General features: G+C 38.6%; 1 protein-coding gene across 2 annotated transcripts in view; it reads left to right on the top strand.

The window, feature by feature from the left end:
- Positions 1-22,025, top strand: part of ROBO1 (roundabout guidance receptor 1) — a 559,072-nt gene that overhangs the window by 216,364 nt on the left and 320,683 nt on the right. For both annotated transcript variants that reach the window (XM_081907820.1, XM_081907819.1), the window contains exon 3: positions 13,475-13,558. In XM_081907820.1, coding sequence (XP_081763946.1) covers positions 13,475-13,558 — 84 coding nt within the window. The remainder of the gene's footprint in view (positions 1-13,474; positions 13,559-22,025) is intronic.

Below are 22,025 nucleotides of genomic sequence, written 5' to 3'. Positions count from 1 at the left end.
CATCTATTATATATATCCGGTGTAATTGAGGGTGAAAAACACAATTCTGCATGTTCATTTATACAATACATAAGCATGAATAGTCAAAGAAAGGCTTCACTTTAACAATCCAATTTACTTAATATTGTTTTTTTCAGCTGTACTTTCTTGTTGATGCAAACTGCTCACCGGCCTACAGAAATGTAGATAAATATATTTTAACAAAAGTTTTCCATGTTGACATGCTTAGTAATCAACATACAATTTCTGTTCACACTCTTAATGTTTATTATCTAATGATAATAATATAATTATCATTGAAAATCCTTTGCAATAATTGCTAGTGATTGACTTTTTAGAAAATGTGAAAACACTTTTATCTGAAATTAAAGTCCTATGAACATGCACTGAAAAACAGTTTCAGAGTATGCCCATATTCACCTTGGCTGAATGATGCATAAAGAATTGAACACAAAGGAAAATCAATATAGTCATTAGTTGGCTTGCCCTCTAGGTATGACAAATGAAGGAACAGCTTAAATTCAAACAGCTTTTGGATACTGGAGTGAAAGGCCAAACCATAATGGTTTTAATAAATCAAATTTTAAATACAGGTATGTTTAAAATTGTCATATCTATTTGCCAGTCAGTTTTGGAATAAGCTGGCAAGCATTCAGATATCACAAAATGTCCTTGTTTTATTTTTATTTTATGTTAATAGCACACTTGGAAAATGTAACATACGTATTCAATGCTGCATACGAAAAATAGTTTTATTTTTTGTTATACCAAGGTATTTTTACACTTTGAATCATTATGAGTGTAGCTAAAATCTTACAGTTGGGTTATTTATAGAATATAAGATGCAAAGGAAAACCTAATCTGAGATGCAAAAGCCCATTACCTGCATTTAAAGCAGCACAGTCCTATACCTGCTTTCTCAAAAGTTAGCCCCACTGTGTTTGGCGATGCTTATTTCCAGATAACTGTATACAGGATTGCTGCCTAATTCTCTTCTGTTAGACCAAAGACCAACTAGTCAATATGCCTGTCAAAAGGCAAGATTATTCATCTATCTGCTCCTCTGGCATTCCTACCCCACTACTCTGATCAATACACACAACCCAGCCTAGACTGTACTACAGAGCAAGTGGAAGTGCCACTGTGTAAACAGCTCTACAATGATAACACATACTTTAGGAATTCTATATACATTTTCAGATGTGTACAAAACTCTTTCTCTTACTTTCTGAGATCTATTTTGGAAACTAAATTTATGTGGGATTAAATTTACTTGTATACTCCTTTGGTCTCTAATCCTATCCAAAGTTACATGCAGGACATGTACAATACAGTTTTCAATAAAATATGCATACAATCACTTCCCCCCTCTTCTTTCCCAAAGAGAAGCCACATCATGTGTTTAGGTGTAACATGTTGCAGACAGGGCTGTAGCTAGGGGGTGAGGTGGGCTCCCGACAGGGGCACAGGCGACAGGGGGCTGCAAAATTGACTAAAAATGTAATTATTATTATTATTATTATTATTATTATTATTATTATTATTATTATTTATACCCCCCCCCATCTGGCTGGGCTTCCACAGCCACTCTGGGTGGCTTCCAACAAAATAGTAAAATACAGTAATGCATCAAACATTAAAAGCTTCCCTAAACATGCCCATAAATATAAAACAATCCCAATGAAAAGGAAATGCAAGAAAGCAAAGTGGCTGTCCAACGAGGCCTTACAAATAGCGGGGGAGAGAAGGCAAGCAAAATGCGAGGGAGACAGCGAAAGATACAGGAAATTGAATGCAGATTTCCAAAGAATAGCATGGAGAGACAAAAGGCCTTTTTAAATGAGCAATGCAAAGAATTAGAGGAAAACAATAGAATGGGAAAAACCAGAGATCTGTTCAAGAAAATTGGAGATATTAAACGAATTTTTCATACAAACATTACCATAATAAAGGACAAAAGTGGCAAGGATCTAACAGAAGCAGAAGACATCAAGAAGAGGTGGCAAGAATACACAGAGGAATTATACCAGAAAGATATGGATGTCTCATACACCCCAGGCAGTGTGGCTGCTGACCTTGAGCCAGACATCCTGGAGAATGAAGTCAAATGGGCCTTAGAAAGCACTGCAAATAACAAGGCCAGTGGAAGTGATGATACTCCAGCTGAACTATTTAAAATTCTAAAAGGTTATGCTGTTAAGGTGCTACACTCAATAATCCAACAAGTTTGGAAAACTCAGCAGTGGCCAGAGGATTGGAGAAGATCAGTCTACATCCCAACCCTAAAGAAGGGCTGTGCCAAAGAATGCTCCAACTACCGCACAATTGCTCTCATTTCACATGCTAGCAAGGTTATGCTTAAAATTCTACAAGGCAGGCTTAAGCAATATGTGGACCAAGAACTCCCAGAAGTGCAAACTGGATTCCGAAGGGGCAGAGGAACCAGAGACCAAATTGCAAACATGCGCTGGATTATGCGCTGTATATTGTCACTCTGCTTATTTAACTTATATGCAGAATTCATCATGCAAAAGGCTGGACTGGATGAATCCTAAACCAGAATTAAGATTGCCGGGAAAAAATATCAACAACCTCAGATATGCAGATGACACAACCTTGATGGCAGAAAGTGAGGAGGAATTAAAGAACTTTTTAATGAAGGTGAAAGAGGAGAGTGCAAAATATGGTCTGAAGCTCAACATCAAAAAAACTAAGATCATGGCCACTGGTCCCATCACCTCCTGGCAAATAGAAGGGGAAGAAATGGAGGCAGTGAAAGATTTTACTTTCTTGGGCTCCATGATCACTGCAGATGGTGACAGCAGTCATGAAATTAAAAGACACCTGCTTCTTGGGAGAAAAGCAATGACAAACCTAGACAGCATCTTAAAAAGCAGAGACATCACCTTGCCGACAAAGGTCCATATAGTTAAAGCTATAAATCAGTAGTGATGTATGGAAGTGAGAGCTGGACCATAAAGAAGGCTGATCGCCGAAGAATTGATGCTTTTGAATTATGGTGCTGGAGGAGACTCTTGAGAGTCCCATGGACTGCAAGAAGATCGAACCTATCCATTCTGAAGGAAATCGGCCCTGAGTGCTCATGGAAGAACAGATCGTGAAGCTAAGGCTCCAGTACTTTGGCCACCTCATGAGAAAAGAAGACTCCCTGGAAAAGACCCTGATGCTGGGAAAGATTGAGGGCACTAGGAGAAGGGGATGACAGAGGACGAGATGGTTGGACAGTGTTCTCGAAGCTACAAACATGAGGTTGACCAAACTGTGGGAAGCAGTGGAAGACAGGAGTGCCTGGCATGCTCTGGTCCATGGGGTCACAAAGAGTCGGACACGACTAAACGACTAAACAACAACAAAATTGCCTCATAAGAAATGGTTTTAAATAGAGGGTGAATTGAATGGATGGAAGGGGTAGTTGGAGGAGAGGCGGAAAGAAGAGCTAATTTGTCCGTAGCTAGGGGGCGCAATCTGGACAGTTCTGCCAGGGTTGCAAGATCACCTAGCTACGGTTCTGGTTGCAGATTAACAAATTTATTGTGGAAGGAGCCTCCAAAGGTCACAGTCTCTTGCCTTAAAAAGTTGTCTCACAATACACTTGTTAAAGCTTCGCAGAATTCTCTTTGTTGTGTCTCCTTGTAAATTGCTTTATGTGGCACCGTGCAGCAGGAACTCAAAAATGTTGCTGAAACATTATCAAATTTATATTATATTCGTAGAACAGGGACCATGACACAGAAAGTTCCTGGATTATGCAGTTGACAGATTGCATTCAGATATTCAAAAACTAATGTCTACAACAGGATTGCTTCTCCATTGCACTTGTCAAAGATATATGAGAAGAGGGAATCACCAGAAGCTGCCATATTGTTGGCTACACAAATAATTTTCCTGTGCTAGCAAAGCTAACAGGACCGGCATAAGATATTGTGCCATCCAAGGTGAGGACAACTTCTACCAAGCTTCCTACTCCTCATACCTTCCCTACTGTTTTGCTGCTAACACAGAAGCAGCACATCTCTGCCTCCATCTCCTCTCTTTCTTATTCTGAGAAAGGAATGTGGGTCCTTACTCAGATTTAGGCGTTCTGGGGGGATATCACCTAGGAGACTGCATATGCCACAACTGCTTTTTTAGGACAGCTAGACAATTTTTAAATAAAACATTAAAATTAAATGTAAAATTAAGAATTTAAATAATGGCATTCTCTAGCCCTAACCACCCCAGGAAAATGGCAGCACAAGCCCTCTCCTGGGTCACCTTTTCCAGAATGGCTTGCTGTGACGGAGTCCCTTGCCTTCCAACAAGGCAGAAAGGAAGGGGTGGTGCCACAACTGCATTAGTAGCATAAATACATTAAAAGTAACAGAAGGTGGGGAGAGGAGTGGTAGGCAAGGCAACTGAGGGGAGAGCTGGGAGGTTAATTCACCACAACCAACTTTGTCTGCCTTGAAACCATTTTCACATTTTACCTGATAGGTGAACCAACTGATAGGTGAGCCAACTATGAAAGTTATACACTAGCCATTTCCTAGGGAAGTTAATGTGACTTACTTCTGAATAGACATATAATATTTTAAAAACATCAATGCTTTGTTTTTATTTTGAGCTTATAAATAATAGTCAAGGCAGTGATCCTCAACACCTCATTCCCTTCAAAATATTCCAATCAAAAACCATTTTTAAATATGTTGGTTCTAGTCCAATTATTCTGTTAGTTTCTATGTGGAATTTAGAACATGTGCAAACTTTGCTCTCTTTATAACTACTGAAGTAGCATCTTCCAAAAAGCACAGCAGTGCCATGAAACAAACCCTTTACAGACGTTATTTGAAAATATGGAAAGGGTGGAGCAGGAGTTTGTGTTCGCAAACTCCATGCATTCATTGGAATCACAAAGGGCCTATACAAATTCCACTCTCATCTGTGGAAGCAGGCTGGGAGCAAACCTTGCAACCCCTACTTGTGCACCTGTACCAGCACACGGATGCTAAAACCCACAAGCCTATTGATTAGGTCATGGTGACCATCCTAAGGTCAAAAAATTCCCAGGAAAAAATCAATGTGTATTGATTTGTAAAGCCTTTTGCCCTTAAGTTAGTGGTTGGCTGGCTTAAAAAACAACAACTTAAAATGGTGGTTCAGTGTGCTGTACACTTCAAATAGAGTTGCACATTCTTTTAGTTGCTGATAACATCACATTAGTATTGTATTACTCCCTGATTAATAGATACAGCCTAAACGATACAAGAAGATTATCCCTGCAACCCAAAAAGGTATTAATATAATTCCAGAACATTATTTTTTTAAAAATCATCATCATCATCATCTTGGTAATAGTCTTATCTTTATTCTCTCTGTGAAAGTCATCAAAGAAATCCACAATTCAATTAAAGTATCATATCTACTGGCTTACCAGCATCAAATTTTTTTTTGCTAAAGAAATTTTACAACCTATCTAACATCCATTGAGCCCTCACCAATGGATGCATAGACTTATATTTTCAATTAATGAAACTCTCTTTCATCTCCAGAGGGTGATTCAATAGTCTTTCTGGATTAAAAGTCTGTTTTACTGGAGTCTAATTATAATAGGCTATTTTCAGCTGTACTTTTATATGCTAGCCATAGTCTACTGTTCAGCAATTACTTGATGTATGTCTAACAGTTTAGGATTATATGCTGGACCTGGAGGGGGAGGGGCAGAAAAGTAGATACACCATTTTCCAACAGTTGGGCATGTCCCAGTTGGGAGATATACATTGTCTTGACTTCTATATTCTTTGAGGGCCATGTTTGAAATGACTTACTGTTATTTGTCTCTGCTTACATGAAACTTGAGAAGAGAGTGTTTTATATTTGGGAGGAATAAACACCTATACTGTTGTTTCAGCAGCCTTGTGTGAGTTAAATTCATTGTATTTTTCAGCGTTCATGCTTTATTGCTCTGGGCCCTGTGACTATAAGGGTGTGTTTTTTCCCTCTCTCTAGTTATTTCAGGGGTTCCCAGATACCCATGAGGTTTTTGAAATTGCAGCTGCAGGCTAATAGTCTCATGCTCAGGTTGTACAATATTACAAATTGACAGCACCTCAAGGTATCTGTTTGGTTGCTGTAAACCCTGAATGCCCCTTGCTGTGCTGCATGATTGCCTATGTGATATTAATTTTCTAAGGCTGAAATTTGACAAGATAAGAGTAGTTATTGATTATTATCCTCCCCAGCCGTTTCATTTCAGAACTTGCTTTCATTCTCCCAGCCAAGTTCATAAACTTTTAGGTAATTTTGACCCTGTGCTTTCTTTTGAGGTTCACATTGATCACATAGAGGAATGAGAGCCTTGGACAAACTTTTATTATCGATTACTGGAGAGTGATACATTAATTTACAATCTATTTAGTAATCTTTCCCAGTTCAGATTCTTAGGCTTTTGCCGTGTGCGTGGATGGATTTTGTTTATCATTTAGAAAAAATTGACCAGTTCCTGTTTCGTTCATCTGATTTTAAAAATAATATTCTTAGTTTTGTTGGCAGTTGGTAAAGCACAAAATATGAACATATTGCTGTTTTTCCATGAAGATTGACATATTCCAAATTTGTTGTTGCTTAGTCGTTTAGTCGTGTCCGACTCTTTGTGACCCCATGGACCAGAGCACGCCAGGCACTTCTATCTTCCACATATTCCAAATAGGTGGAATCAAAAACACATATTAGTCTACTTTTATTAAAATTAAAGCCTTTGCAAACTAGTCAAAAAGATGGACACATGTTGTAGTTACCTCTCTACCTATCTTTGTCTGAAGGTCCTCTAAACTAAAAGGGAACAACACCTCTCCCTCCTGCAACAGTGCTGGATCCAAGATCTCTCCTAATCTATGAACCTAGTTCTTTAAGCTTTGTACATCTAATAGGAAGGTAAAGTCTGGCTAGGTCTAAGAGTATAGATGGAGACAAAGAGGTCTCTTAGGAGGACACCCATTCCAAACTAGGTTGGGCAGTTGAACCACAAACTAACAGTACCTCTGTTTCTTCTGAGTTGAGTCATAGCCTATTGGACCTTATCCTGTCAAGTGCTGTAGTCAGTGGTTTAACATAGACATTAAACAGCATGTGGGATAAAACAGACCTGTGAAATCTCATAGAATAACCACCAAGGGGTCAGTAACAATCCTCCAGCACCAACCTCTAGAATCTGCAATCCAAGGAGCAGCACAACCATGGCTCTCATTGTGGCCATGATGTCCTCTGAGACATCAGCATAGAAGTTAAAAATACTCCATCCTAGAAGCCATCAACACAAATCGAGACAATCTTGAGCAGCTGAGACAGGAATATTGATGAGCAGCATATCAGCAGAATCCCTCAGGTATCCAACCCAAGACACAAACACTAAAGATTAGCACTCACAGGACAAGAAGTCTAAAGAGAAAGATGGAATTCCTATAAACCAGGGGTGAGGAATCTTTTTAAGGCTGGGGACCACATTCCCTTCTATGCAGCTTTCTGGGGGGCACATGTCAGTGGTGGGTGAGGCCAGAGGCAAAAGTGGACAAAGCAATGGATGTGAATTATACCTTTGCACACTAAGATAGTTTCTACACACTCACACATTCCATTCTAACCTCCATCCAGAAATCAAGAAGCACTATTAGAGTTCATGGCCACATTCCAGTCAGGCAAACATATTTAAGCAGAGTGTCAAGCTAGTGACGGGTGTGTTGCACTTTGGAGGATGTTTGGCCTGGAGATAGTCTGGATGGCCAGTTATAAAGTCCTGAAAGACTGCATTAGATGTTTCCCACCCGTGCCATAGGGCATAGCAACCTACCCACCCCCACCATACTACCCTTGAGTCTATGTTGGTGCTTTAGCAAACACCCAGAGGGGCATTGGGACAGCCTCAGCTAGGATGCTTCAGATAGGATAGGCCCTCCTTTCTCAAATAAATATGCCACTCCACTCTCAGGAATGCCCCCCAGGAACCTCTGGGGCAGGGGTCTGCAACCCGCGGCTCCGGAGCGACATGTGGCTCTTTTACACCTTTGCCGCGGCTCTGGGGCGGATACTAGCGAGGGGAGGAGGCGCATTGTGCGCCCCAACACTCCCCACTGTGGCGGGCGCTGTACTGGCTGTGACGTCGCATGGGGGTGGTACATGCGTTAGTCACGCACCGTCCCAACGTCACCTTCCCGCCCGCCCACTGCATTGTAAGGGGCATGTACGCTGGTCACTGCATTGAAAGGGGGCATGTACGCTGGTCACTGTTTTGAAGGGGGGGGTGAAGAACACACACACACAAAAAGGTAACTTAACGTTTATTTCTATGAGGAGAAGTAATTCTGAGGGGTCAAACAAAGAAATAATAAAAAAGTGACAAAAAAGATTTTTTTATAATTACGAGTTTTGCGGCTCCCAGTTGTTTTTTCTTCGGAAACGGGTCCAAGTGGCTCTTTTTGTCTTAAAGGTTGCAGACCCCTGCTCTGGGGAATGTTTGCTCCTGTATGAACACATAGGTATTTGAATTCTTTCCCTGCTAAGTGTGCATTCATGTTACACAGTATTTTTCTCAAAATGAATAGATAACAAAAAACAGATGATAATCTATTTGCTTACCACATTTCATTTTCTAATACACAGTTTTGATGAAAGTAATGAAATTAAATTGACCTTTTTCCACTGATAGGTAAACTGTATAACAGTGATTACTGTTTCTCAAAGTAGTATAAGGAAAACAGATCACCAAAAGGTCTTTTTCCTTCATCTTACTCTGTGTTTTGTTTTGTTTCCTTTGAGCATCTCTTCTTTAATTAGTTGATTTCTATCTAGCCCATATTACTGAATTTATGGACAGCAATATTAATTGACATTTTGAAGATGATCATTAATAAAAGATTAGGCAAAAGCAAATGTGTATAAACTACTATCAATATTAGAACTGTGTTCTGCAAATTGGATCAATTCTCATTGATTCCTTTCACTAATCTAGAGTAATGTAGGAAGATGCATCTGAAAAAGAGTGCTGAACACACTGAAACCCTAGTGTGAGAAATGATGTGTCTTTAAAGATCACTTTGTAATGTTAAGATTGTGGAAAGCAACAAAGAAAGTCAATGTTCACTGAAATGGTTCCTGCCTCAGTTTGGTTTAAAGCAACAATCCATTTTATTGTACACATGACCTATGCACTTAACAGATCACCTTCTGCTCTTAATTAATTTGGTAAAATCTAGATTATTTAGCGAAAATGAATAGAAGACTCAAAACTTCTAACACAGAATGGACTTCAGACTTTAAGTTGTTTTTGTTTAATAATATGGAAATGCCAAATCATTTTAGCTGAGATCATCAGAACTGAACAAGGAACCTATGAAAACTATACAACAGTACTTGATCATACCCCTGGCCAGTGTATCCTGGTGGAATATGTATTTGAAGTCTAATGCAAATTAGAATGTAATTTATTAGAATTAAAGAAACTGTGATATATCAGTAGTAGGCAACTAAGATTTAAATGGTGTTAAATATTGATTGAAAGAGGGAAGTCAATGGATTTAATCAACATAATTATAAATGAGCAGTACTAAAACTAAATATGTTGCATCTTTAAAATATTTATTGAACCTGTATTTAAATATTTATTGAAACTTATATTCTTCTAGAAAGTATCAACTATTTGCAGTGTTCAGTTTTACCCTAAATATATGAAAAAATGTGGGTAGTTCTCTTAGTGTGTGTGTGTGTGTGTGTGTGTGTGTGTGTGTGTGTGAACACAGAGTAGAGACAGAGTGATACTGATTAATACATTGGCCACATTGTAATTCAAAGCAAATGTTATTCACATATGCTTGCTTGGGCTATTTGACATACTACACTTTTAGCATGTGCATACTGTATATCTGCTTAATGCATTAATGTGTGAGAAAGCAAACACTAAGTTTTGAAAGACATATATGTATATCTGGGGAGCCATGATTCGTTAAACTTTGCTGCAGCAAGCACATATCTTTAAAAACATAATGTACGAAGCACTCTTTACGTATGGTTAGATCTGCTGTGGCTAGCATACTGTTGGAACTATATAATCTGCTGCAGATTATCAATATTTGTTATCAAGTGCATTTACTAAAAATAATCCAGGGCTCTTTGTGTTTGTAGTATTAGATGCAATTAAGAGACATGTAAGCATGTTCAGGAACTGTTAAACACAATTGGACTTCAGCTCACTTATTAGAGAATAAATCCAACTCACCTCAGTTGGATTTACTTGTGAATACGGTAATGTTCAGAACTACACTGAACAATGCTTCACTGCATGCTTTAGTCGTATTGAAGATCTGATTTATTGCTTCTTTTGGATAGTCAGGTGTGAACTGGTCAAGAGATGGAAAGGAGTCACTGACTTATATTCTAAGTAGTTTAAGATGGGAATTTCTTCAATGCTACCTAAGCATTCAAAGGTACAGTGGTACCTCAGGTTACAGATGCTTCAGGTTACAGACTCCGCTAACCGAGAAATAGTACCTCGGGTTAAGAACTTTGCTTCAGGATGAGAACAGAAATTGTGCAGCAGCGGGAGGCCCCTTTAGCTAAAGTGGTGCCTCAGGTTAAGAACGGTTTCAGGTTAAGAATGGACTTCCAGAACGAATTAAGTTCTTAACCCGAGGTACCACTGTATTAATATTCGAAACAGGTGGCAGCCAGCAACAAAATGTTTCAGTGTATTTCCAGCCCTAACAAGAATGTTTCAATTCAAGGCTCTAGCCAGCTCAAGCAAGAGAGAACTGTATTTCAGGTAGGTTAAAATGGGAAATAGCAATATTTTATTTCCCTCCTGAACTACCCACCTGACACTTGCACATTAGAGGGATCAGATTCAGCCCTGAGCATTAACTCTTTATTTCTGTATAGATAGCATGGAGGAAGGTTATGGAGAAACCTTGTTTACTCCTTCTTAAATCTCAATGTAAAACAAGGGGCAATCCACCATGAAACAAGGGGAGATCCACCATGAATCTCTTCTCCTACTTGCTGTAGGCTCAAGCAGGCCAGCTGCCCCATCCTTTCCTTTTCCCTGTTGCCTGTAGCATTTCATAGTTCCACTTCTCTTAATGCTAAATTCTTGAAAACATTTGTTGGGTAAGCATTTATTAGAATCACCTGTGCTTGGTTTGTTTTTTAAAAAAATAATATTACATTGCACATCTAGAGAGCCTTCTCAAATAAACAGAAGCTGCAGAGGTCTCCTTTCCATCGATTCCAAAGCCCGGCCACTTTGTGTCTCTACATGATATGAGAAATCTTGCACTGTAAGTTTTTTTCCAGGAGCTCAGGAGAATGTAGAGAAGTTCTTTACATAGGTTACAGTTTTATTAGCACAACTTTTGTATCAATGTTATTAGAAGGACTCTAAGCACAGAATTTCGTGGATGCTCGACCAGGTCTAGCATGGTGTGGCTGGAAGAGACAGAGAGAGGCAGAATCCCAAGTAGAACTTCAGTTCTAACTGCTCCAAGTAGGCTGCGTAGGCTGTCTAACAGCGTAGGCTGTCCGGGGTGATCTTAAAATGCTGGCGGGCGGCAGCGCTGCCGCCCGCCAGCATTTAAAAAAACCTCGGGACAGCGGAGAAGTCCTCTGCTGTCCCGGGGTTTTTTTAAAATGCTGGGGGTGGGTAGAAAAGCCCTTGTCCGCCCCCCCCCCAGCCTTCAGAAGAGGTCAGGGGACAGACTGTCCCCGGACCTGGTCTGAAGGCAATTTCCATAGGAACGCATTGATTGATTTTCAATGCATTCCTATGGGAAACCGTGCTTCGCAAGACGAAAAACTTGCAAGACGAAAGAACTTGCGGAACGAATTAATTTCGTCTTGCGAGGCACCACTGTAATTCACAACATGTCCAATAGCTCCCTGCATGCAAATAATAGAATAGTGTATTAGAGAGGACTTTTGATTCATTTGCGACAGTCTCTTTCAGAGAAGTTTTCAAAGATGTTCATGAGATTACATATTACTGTGGTAGCAAGACAAATGGACAAATAAATGAGGGGTTTTCACCTTTCTCTCTATCTTATCCACAAAGGCTTTTTAAAAAGGAGACCTCAGTAATGTAAAGGGATACATCCAAGTTGTTTTTTTACATTTTGCTTTCTAATGGAAAGACTAGTCTGAAAAGGGTTGTACTTTTTATCAAAGCAGAAAATGCCTATCTTCCACCATAGTCAGAATATATGTGTACTGTATTGAATAAAAGGGTTGAAATAAATATTGTTTAATCACTGTATTTATCTAATTTAAGAATGACAGGTATTCTAAAGTATCAGAAGTACTATACTTTTTTTCCAAGTGCATTGACTTCTCTGTGATAAAGTACATAGATTTATGAATAAAATGTAAGTACTTAGATGACTAGCTAGGATGCCATTTAAACAAGACATTTGCAAAAAAAGAGAAGGCACACAGTACATAATATTTCTAGAATGCTACCTATTATTTCTGCATGATTTGGGAGGGGGGCAAGGGAAATTATAGCCATATTTTGGATAGTAAAGTTATTTGAGTTCTCAGAACTTTCTGATGGGCTTTTATTTCAGTATGATTAAATATTGTTTAAAAAATATAGTACAATCAGCTCTCTGTATAGTTATTCTCCTACTAGCACCTATGATTCATATTTTTGCCCTTAAGATACTTTCCCCCATTTTTAAATACATTTTTGCTCTGCTGCACTATGAATAGCTTCAAACTATTTGAAAATATTTTGTTTGCAGCTTAATTTTGCAGGACTATACTCTATGAGATTTTAAAAACATTTAAAAATGCTGTCCTTAATATTGCCCTTCAGTTCAGCAAAATATCTCTTTCTGATTACTATAAACTGTTGCCTTTTGCTAGATGTGATAATTCTCCTTTCCTTTGCTCCACCCCTGGATAAGAAATAGTGCTTATACAAGCCTTCCTCCTTATTTGACAAGACACTGCTTTTTCCCCTTCCTACAAAGAGGTAAAGTCCCCTGAGTCTGTAATTGCCAGGAGATGAAGCAATGATGGGGAGTGATCACAGTCAATAGCTTTGATTAACAATAAGGTAGAAAATTAGCAATGCTAGCATTCAACCACCCAGCCTCCTCTTCCCCATATGTCCACCACAGCATGTGCTGGCTGCTCTGCAGAGTGTAGACAGAACACTTCACAAGCTGTGAAATCAGAGTGAAGGTGCAACAGAAGAATAAAACTAGGGACACAGTAAACACAAGAGGAATTTTAAAACCACAAAGAATGTTGCTGAAGATATTGCAGAAGTTAATCCAGCCAATGGTGTGGAAGGATAAAGTATGCTGTGTGCTGTCACTGTTTGTTTTTCTGTCTTATGTGGATTTACTTGTATATGGACACTATTTGATGGAAATGGCAACTACTGTTTCTACTATGACCCCATCAGCAGCTCTGATGTTGTTTCCAACAGACTCTGATGACCTCGAGAGAGGAAACGACAGCGGAACACCACTTCCCACCTCAGATAATGAGGACAATTCTCTGGGCTACACAGGTAGAGTGTATCTTTCAAAACTACTACTTCCACTTTCCCATTTCCATCTGCCATTCCCATCAGTACATATCTGTTTAATCATCCTTGATGCCACTATCATAAAACATTGGTAATCAACCCAGAAGTTCAAAATACACTTCTGAATTTTTAAAGAGTTGCTTTTTTGAAGTCTGATGAAGTTGTTTACTACTGTTATTGAAAGGCATACAGTATTGTTTGAATGCTATTGCTTGTCCATTGTCTGGATTTTTCAGAAAACTCAATGTAATGTTTATGTCAAATACTTGATTTTTAAAAGATCAAAATCTGTTTTAATCTCTCTTATATGTAGATACAATATACTTTTTTCCCCTTTTGCAAGATTCTTTAGTCTGTATTACATTAGGCATGTTAGAGCTATATCACATGAGACTACATCAAATGATTAACAGGCACAGTGACAGGATGGTGCATCAGAAATCTTTTTTCAATTCTTCTATCCTTATTAACACTGAGCACTGCACAATTAACCCTACTGTCATCTCAATTATGCAAGTGTCAACTCTGAATCTCTCCCATTGAGATTATTCATAAAGTTAAGTGCTAGTCAGTATCAGCAAGGCTAGCTGATGATAATCGGAAATAACTTGATCTGTATAAAATGACAAGTGGATTATTGCACTTTCTGCTATAGACTGTGTTATACTCCTTTAAAGGAAAGGTATCAATTTAAGATTTTTTAAAACAACAACAACAACAACATGCATTTGTAGAAATTATTTTAATTGCTTATGAGAGGACATTTTATTAAATGTAAAACCCCATGTGCTTCAGTTATATAGATGGTAAGGTGATCATTTTTAATCATAATTATATATATGCAGCACTTTATTTAATTATGCCGGCTTGCTTTACTAGTTCCTAGCAATTGTCTCTTGCAACACTTTGTAGCTCACACATTTTTACTTATTTGTTTGTTTATTTTGCCAAACTCACTTTATTTTTTTCCTCTGCAAGAAGTGATATTATCTATCTCTCCCTCTTGGTGTGTGAAGTAGATAATACTAAGAAATGGCAGCATGTCTCTCAGACTTCTATAATTAAAAACTGCAAAGCACATCTGAGTACCCCCTCAAAAAAAAAGTACAAGGCACAACAGAATCTTATATTGTTTTATGCCATATGTGTGAATTTTAAGTCAACTTACTATTCTTTCAAACAACATAAAATGGTGGTTTCATATTTATAAGCATTTGAACTCAGACTCATGATCACTTATTCCACAATTCCAATGACAACATGGAGGTTTCTCCTAATTAAAGGGTTCCTTCTCTAGTTCTGTATCAGGAAAAACTCCACACATTACGTCCCATGTAGAGTTTTCAGTAATACTAAATTGAAAGAAGATCTGTTTGCACAGCAGAGCTCTGGAGCAGGTTAATTGCTGATAACATGTCCAGAAAAAAGACCTACTATGGTGAAATTGGTGTATATGCATATTATATCTGGTGAAAGGAATTCCAGACAGGTTGAAATCTCTGTTGCTAGATATCAACAAATTCATTATTTTGCTCCCCCCCCCCCTTCTCACTTCACCTGTCCTAGTTTCTTCATTTCTCAAAGGCTGGTATTCTCTTGCTGCCACAAGCAAGGGGAGCTTGAAATATGGCAAGTAAATGCACCTGCACATTAAACTTCTTCCTGAGGAAACTGTGGCATCATTCTTTTCCTGGGTTTTTCTTAGGATGACTTCCCCATGTGACTTTGGACCAAAGGTTCCAAAACTCAGCTCTCCTTCTCCAGTCATACAAATACAACATAGGAAGGTTTTCTTCCTTTTCCTGCAGCTTCTACCAACCTGGTGTCCTCTAAATGTTTTGGACCACAACTCCCATCACCCCAACCAGCATGGTAATGGTCAGAATGATGGGAGCTGTAGATGAGATTATGATGACATAATTTTCTGTGGACTAAAGCTTGCATTATCAGATACATGGTGTATTCCTTAGTAGACATGTGTATAATGGTGTGTAATGTGAAAGCTAATGTTAAATGACAAAATTCAAAAAGTTTGTGACAAAAAAGAACAGAAATGTATGCAAAATAAACAGTGACTTGCCTGCTTTTGAAGGGTCACTGTGCTTATTTTGCATGAATGTAGGTGCTAACTGAAAGGGACGCGGGTGGCGCTGTGGTCTAAACCACTGAGCCTAGGGCTTGCCGATCGGAAGGTCAGCAGTTCAAATCCCCACGATGGGGTGAGTTCCCGTTGCTCAGTCCCAGCTCCTGCCAACCTAGCAGTTCAAAAGCACGTCAAAGTGCAAGTAGATAAATAGGTACCACTTCGGCGGGAAGGTAAATGGCGTTTCCGTGCGCTGCTCTGGTTTCACCAGAAGCGGTTTAATCATGCTGGCCACATGACCCGGAGAAACTGTCTGTGGACAAATGTTGGCTCCGGCAGCCAGTAAAGCGAGATGAGCGCTGCAACCCCAGAGTCATTCATGACTGGACTTAACTATCAGGGGTCCTTTACCTTTTTTAGGTGCTAACTGAATATTAACAAACTCTGCATTTTGCATTTCTTTGCCACTTAACTCTAAACTTTAACTCGTCTCATATGATATTGAGGAACAATCCTAATTATATGGTTCTATACATAGGATTAGCATTTGATCATAACCTCACAATGCAAAGTAGTGATATGTTACATGTTTGCTTGTGTAAACATTTGACATGAAACATGAAATAATATTCTCCTGTGCCCATTACCTTCTCCCTGCTGTTGCAACTTCTTACTGCCTACTTTGACAGTTTCTTTGAAGCCATAGATAATTTCTCTCACCCCCACAATCCCCACCATTGCCATATTATTGGCTATGTGTTTCCTGTAATTGAAGCTAACATAGCCATCATGATGTTGTCAAAATGTTGCATAACCAATCAGATTCCGCTATGGAATTATTCCACTAAAGACATATATAGCAATGGTTTTCTATGTAATAGGGGAAAGAGGGAAGACAATGCATGTTTGTTACTGAGGTAACTAGGTAAACACACTCTCTTTTTCTGTGCTATATTGTGGTGATTTCATCTGTGGCAAAACAGGGAGAATCACAAAATTAACGAAGTTGCCTCAGCAGATGGATATTCTTTTCACTTCAAACATTTTATCCTCTTTTGAACCCTTCCCCTGAAAAGTCCATTGGGCAAGCAGACCCAATTCCCCATGTGTATACCCTACTTATAATGGGTGATTGGCTGATAGGTGTGGTAAACAGTCATCAACAGTTTTACCACACCTATCAGCCAATCACCCATTACCACCACCCTTCTGAGTAATACCCCTATCCACCCTCTCACTATATATAAGGGTCTGGTGACTTCTGTTTCAGTGTATCTGAAGAAGTGTGCATGCACACGAAAGCTCATATCAAGAACAAACTTAGCTGGTCTCTAAGGTGCTACTGGAAGGAATTTTTAAATTTTGTTTCGACTGTGGCAGACCAACACAGCTACCTACCTGAACTAGTCCTGTTCTGTTATTAAAAAGAAAAATAAGGAAAAGAAATTAATTAAAGCCTCCCTCACGTTGGGAAACAATGGAGCAATTAATAGGCTTGTCATTAAGAATCCCTATCCACGCTCATCATACCAAGCATACTGGTGCTACAATAAAAAGGGGAGCAAATCTGAAAATCCATATAATACAGTAAATACAGGAATGCAAAAGGCCAACCGCAGTGTTGTCTAGATGGTACAAACAAAGAATGGCAATTGCTAAAGTGCTGTTGTAGAAGCAGCCTATAACTTTCTAGTGCTTCCTCAACAAAAGCACATATAACTGTAGTCAGAAGTTCTAGCTTAATAGTCATACAGGGTTCAAGTAAACCAGCAGGGGCTATCAACCAGCAGGGCTTTGGACTGGTGCGGCCACTATTGTGTCTACAACCCGGCTGCACACAGCAGCCAGGACAGAAGGTAGAGGGCAGGATGATCACTGTGCAAGTCTAGAACTGGTTCTTGATTGTTAAAGGGCTTCAATTAGAAATTGTGAGGTTTTTCTTATCTCCTCCATTTATTGATCAACGACTGCAAAGTAATTTCTATGTGCTTTGTTACTGAAATATGCTTGTGCATTATAAAAAAGATGCCAGCACATTTCTTGTTTAGCCTGCCGTGACATAAAATACTGAGACATTATTTAACAGTTCACTGAATATAGCTTATATTACACTGTTTCTTATGATGACTTGTTCAATTAGAAGCACAGCTAAACATTTTCAGATAAGGTTCACTACTTCTTATTAGTAAGGTATTTACAATCCTTATTAGTGGTATATATTCAAGAGAAACTTCCAAAACATTGCATACTTAACATAATATTACTTATCATTCACTGTGACATTTCAGTTGTCCCACAATAATAGTTTTTTAATGTGTTAAAGTGTTCATATTTTAATAACCTTATCTGAGAGGACAGGAATAGCAATGTTAAGAGACAGAAAGTCATTAACTAATATCATTTATTTTACAGAAGTAGATGCTGGGGTTTTTTTTATAATAAAAAAGCACTGTGACATGTGCAAGGATTAATTCTCTGTTTGCAAGTTGTAATTTAAAGGGTACCTAAACATGACCTACTTTTCGTTATGGGTGACTTCTATGTAAATACAGGGCAAACACGGTCTAGCAAATATTGCAGGATAAGTGGAAGTTATCAGTCAAAATGGCCAGTTGCTCATAGAGCTTTAAACCTGATTTTCTAATCACAAATACTATGTTATTTAGTGATATTCTTAGGGAAAGACTGAATATTTATGACTAAACTAATCAGTGCCTTCTACATAAAGAGCTTGCAAGTTCCAGGTATTTAATGTCTACAAATAAATGGTGATCATAATATTTGTGTAGCAGGAAAGATGGAATTCCACTTTCCTGGGAGTAAAACCCACTCAGTTCAATAGGACTTACTTCTGAATAGAGATGGTTAAGCTTGTGCTGCAAAGCTCTATAAACAAATCGTGAAGACATTCCAGAAATAAATTGAAGAATGATTTTAAGAAGACCCTAAAAAGTTAAATGAAATAGCTTTATTCAGAATTGCTTAATGAAACAAAGATTGTAAAGCTGCAGTCCTAAACACAGTGAACACAGTGAGACTTGCTTTCAAGAAAAAAATGCGTAGGATTACACTGCAGTGATATACAAATAAGAGGAAAAGCAGAGTAAAATGAAGTGTAGATTAGCACTGAACGGAAAGTTCCTATTTTAAAATAATTTTGTTAAAAAGCAGATGAAGCCATGCTGAAGAACTGGCATATGTATCAATAGCAAGACATTGCTAGTCTGACGATGTTTGAAATCGGTGATGATATGCTGATAAGGATGACCAAAAACAAAACAAAACCAGCTGACTTCCAAAATGGAAGGCTTAATTAGATGGATGAAAACTGCAAAGAGATTCTCACTGACTTAGCCCTACTACAACCCTGATAGTCAACCATGACAGTCCATTAAAACAGTTCCAATTGAATTATCAAATTCCTGGATACGATAAAGTAGATAAAGAATGGTACAGCTACTGAACAGGAGTTAATGCATGCTAAACACTGGGTGACCAAAACTAGCTGAACTATTCAGAGAAGTATGGGAAAAAGAGACTGTTCCCAAGGATTGAAAGCATAGCATTGTTGTCAAGATGCCAAAGAGGATGCCCTTGCAGATGAGAAGAATTGGAGGGGAGTTTACCTGCTCTCTATAGTAGAGAGCCTGATGCAAAATTGTCTGAAGAAAGAGTTGATAGAGAACTATCAGGCAGAGGGAGAACAATGTAGCTTTCAGCCTGGTGGGTCATGTAACAATCAGTTACACTGAGAACATATAGGAAAAGATGCATATAATTAGTAAAAAAACCCGGATAAATAGTTTCTTGCCGGGTCTACTTTACATGGTTTTAGTTTGTGTAACACGTATTTGCTGCTTTTGTGTTTTTAATTATCTTTAGTGTACATCGCCTTGTGAAGGTTATTTAGAAGACAATTAATAATTCACTGATGCTGATAATCACAATGATGATGATGATGATGATAACTATTGCTGTATTCACTGTTTGCATTTTCAAGGACATCCCACCAAAATTGAGCAGTTTGTCTAATCCATCATCAAGTGCATTATCTAACTTGATTACAACTTTTATCAAAGAATAAACTGAGACATCCAACCCACTGCTCACATTTTTTTACATTAAAATAATTTCATTTTAAATACAAACACAGTATACTTTAAAAGAAGAAGTACAATCAGTTATACACCTATACAAACTTCCTTTTCTGTTAAATCTATTTTGTTTTCAAACTCTAGGCCTATCCCAACCCCACCTCAGATCAAAGATAGTTATTATGAGCTCTTGGGGAGCCTAATTCCCCACCAGGCCCCTACTTTTTACATTTTTCTTTTTTTCACTCAACTAACACTTCAGCATTCTACAAGTCTGGAAATTCACAAATGTTTATCAGGCTATTTAAAAAACTTTTTTCCCCTTATGATTTTCAAACTTACATATTGCTTAATGCATAGGGGATCCCCAGAGTATGTAAAAACTATTTCCTTATTTTTGGATGGGCCCATTTTCCTGCCAAACCATAGTCACTTTTAAACACCTGAGTTTGTTGTTGAAGGGGATACTTATTATGGTTACAATAGTTATTGCAATCTATGATACAACACAGGGAAGACAGCAGAGGAAGGGGAGAAAAAGTGAAGCTCAAACAAACATGAGAAGCACATTGAATGCAAACCAGTTTATAGATGAGCATGTCCATGTATAACTATATATGTCCATTAACAATGAATTTTAAAGTAGATGGACAATGTAAAACTGGGTAGTTGAGCAGTAAATATAAAAATATTTTCAGATGCTTTTGAAGAAAATGCTGAAACCCAGCAACTGAAAAAGAATTGCATTCCAAGACGGGTTCACTGTCATCCACAATGCACAATGCCCCTCTTATAACTAAACATCTGGATAAACATTTATCAGACTTGAATATGCATCCCCAGGGCACGTAAACAAGACGAAAACTGTGCAATCAGCCCACAGGGAAGCTTTAGTCATTTTCGTAGGATCTTCTCATTGTCTCAAAAGGAAGATTTGTCCATGTACAGGTGTGCAAGATTAATCTCCACACATTGTTAACAGCTGTACAGTATGAATGACAACTGCACTTCTTCAGGACTTCATATTGGAATGCTAGAATCCAGACTTGGCTGAAGTGTGTGATAGTCCTTGTAAACAGAAGATGATTAGATTTTAAAGTTTAAAAGCATCCTTTCATAGCATAGTAATTATGGCGTTTATCTTTTGTTCATGGCTCTCTTTTCACAAGATTAGGAATTTGAGGGACAGCCTTTACAGGGCAAATTTCCTTGGGTGAAGGGAACCGCATATAGTATGTTTGTAATAATCTGTATGTTGATGAAAAATTTAAGCAAACATTCTAGAATTATGTTTTCTATGGTGTGTGTGTGTGTGTACACACACACATATATATATATATATATATATATATATATATATATATATATATATATATATATATATGCAGGTTTTGGTGTCCTCGGGTGTCTTCCCGTGTAAAAGTTGGGGTGTCTAGGCGACGTTTCGACGAGGTCTCACTCGTCATCTTCAGGCTGGTGCTTTCGGCTTCTTGTTACTGGAACAGAGCAGGATCTCAGTGTTTGAGTTCCTATAAATACTGTTGAGGGGGTGTGGTGTATAGCCTCCAATGTTCTGGGCAGAGAGGAAGTTCCCAGGCTAGTGTGCCTTTTCTTCTTTTGTTCCTTAATTACTTGAGGGATATCCTGAGTGATTTCTTGAGTGATATCCTGAGTACCACTTAGGTGGGTCATTAGGTGTGGATTAGTTGCTAAAGTCTTTGTGTCTTGACCTCTTGAACTTTGTGAAGAGTTTTTCTGAGAAGATGGCTGTACTGCACTTAGTTGTGCTCTGGCTTGGCTTCGTGTATAGGGGCGAGCTGTGGTTTTGTGGCTTGTGTCAGCCAGATCTGTGTAGGGATTGCAGGGGGGTGCAGCATCCGGAGGTGCCACCATGGTTTGGCTACTGGATGGTGTCTGTAATTTATCTGTGGAGAGGGTCTGGGTTTGGGTCTGGTGTGGTTGATTGGTGATGGCGTTCTGTGTGCCTCTGGATCTGGTGTCAGTTTTTGTGGGGAGGGCTAATTTCCAGATGTCTGGCAAGCGGGATGTGTCGTCACGCTTGTTCATGTTGTGAGGGTGTTTCTCTATCTCGATGGCTTCCATGATTATTCTCTTGTGGTGATGTTCCATGTTAAAGAGCAATTTGGAATCTGCAAAATTAATTTCGTGTCCTGTTTCTTTCATGTGTTGGAAAAGAGAGGAAGTTTTTTCTTCTTTTTTGACGGCATTCTTGTGTTCTGCGATACGTGCATTTATTCGTCTGTTTGTTTGT

This window comes from Podarcis melisellensis (assembly GCF_964234715.1).
Source record: "Podarcis melisellensis genome assembly, chromosome: 4".
Classification (NCBI taxonomy): Eukaryota; Metazoa; Chordata; class Lepidosauria; order Squamata; family Lacertidae; genus Podarcis; species Podarcis melisellensis.
Note: the sequence above shows the minus strand (reverse complement) of the source record. Positions and strands in the feature narration are given on the sequence as shown.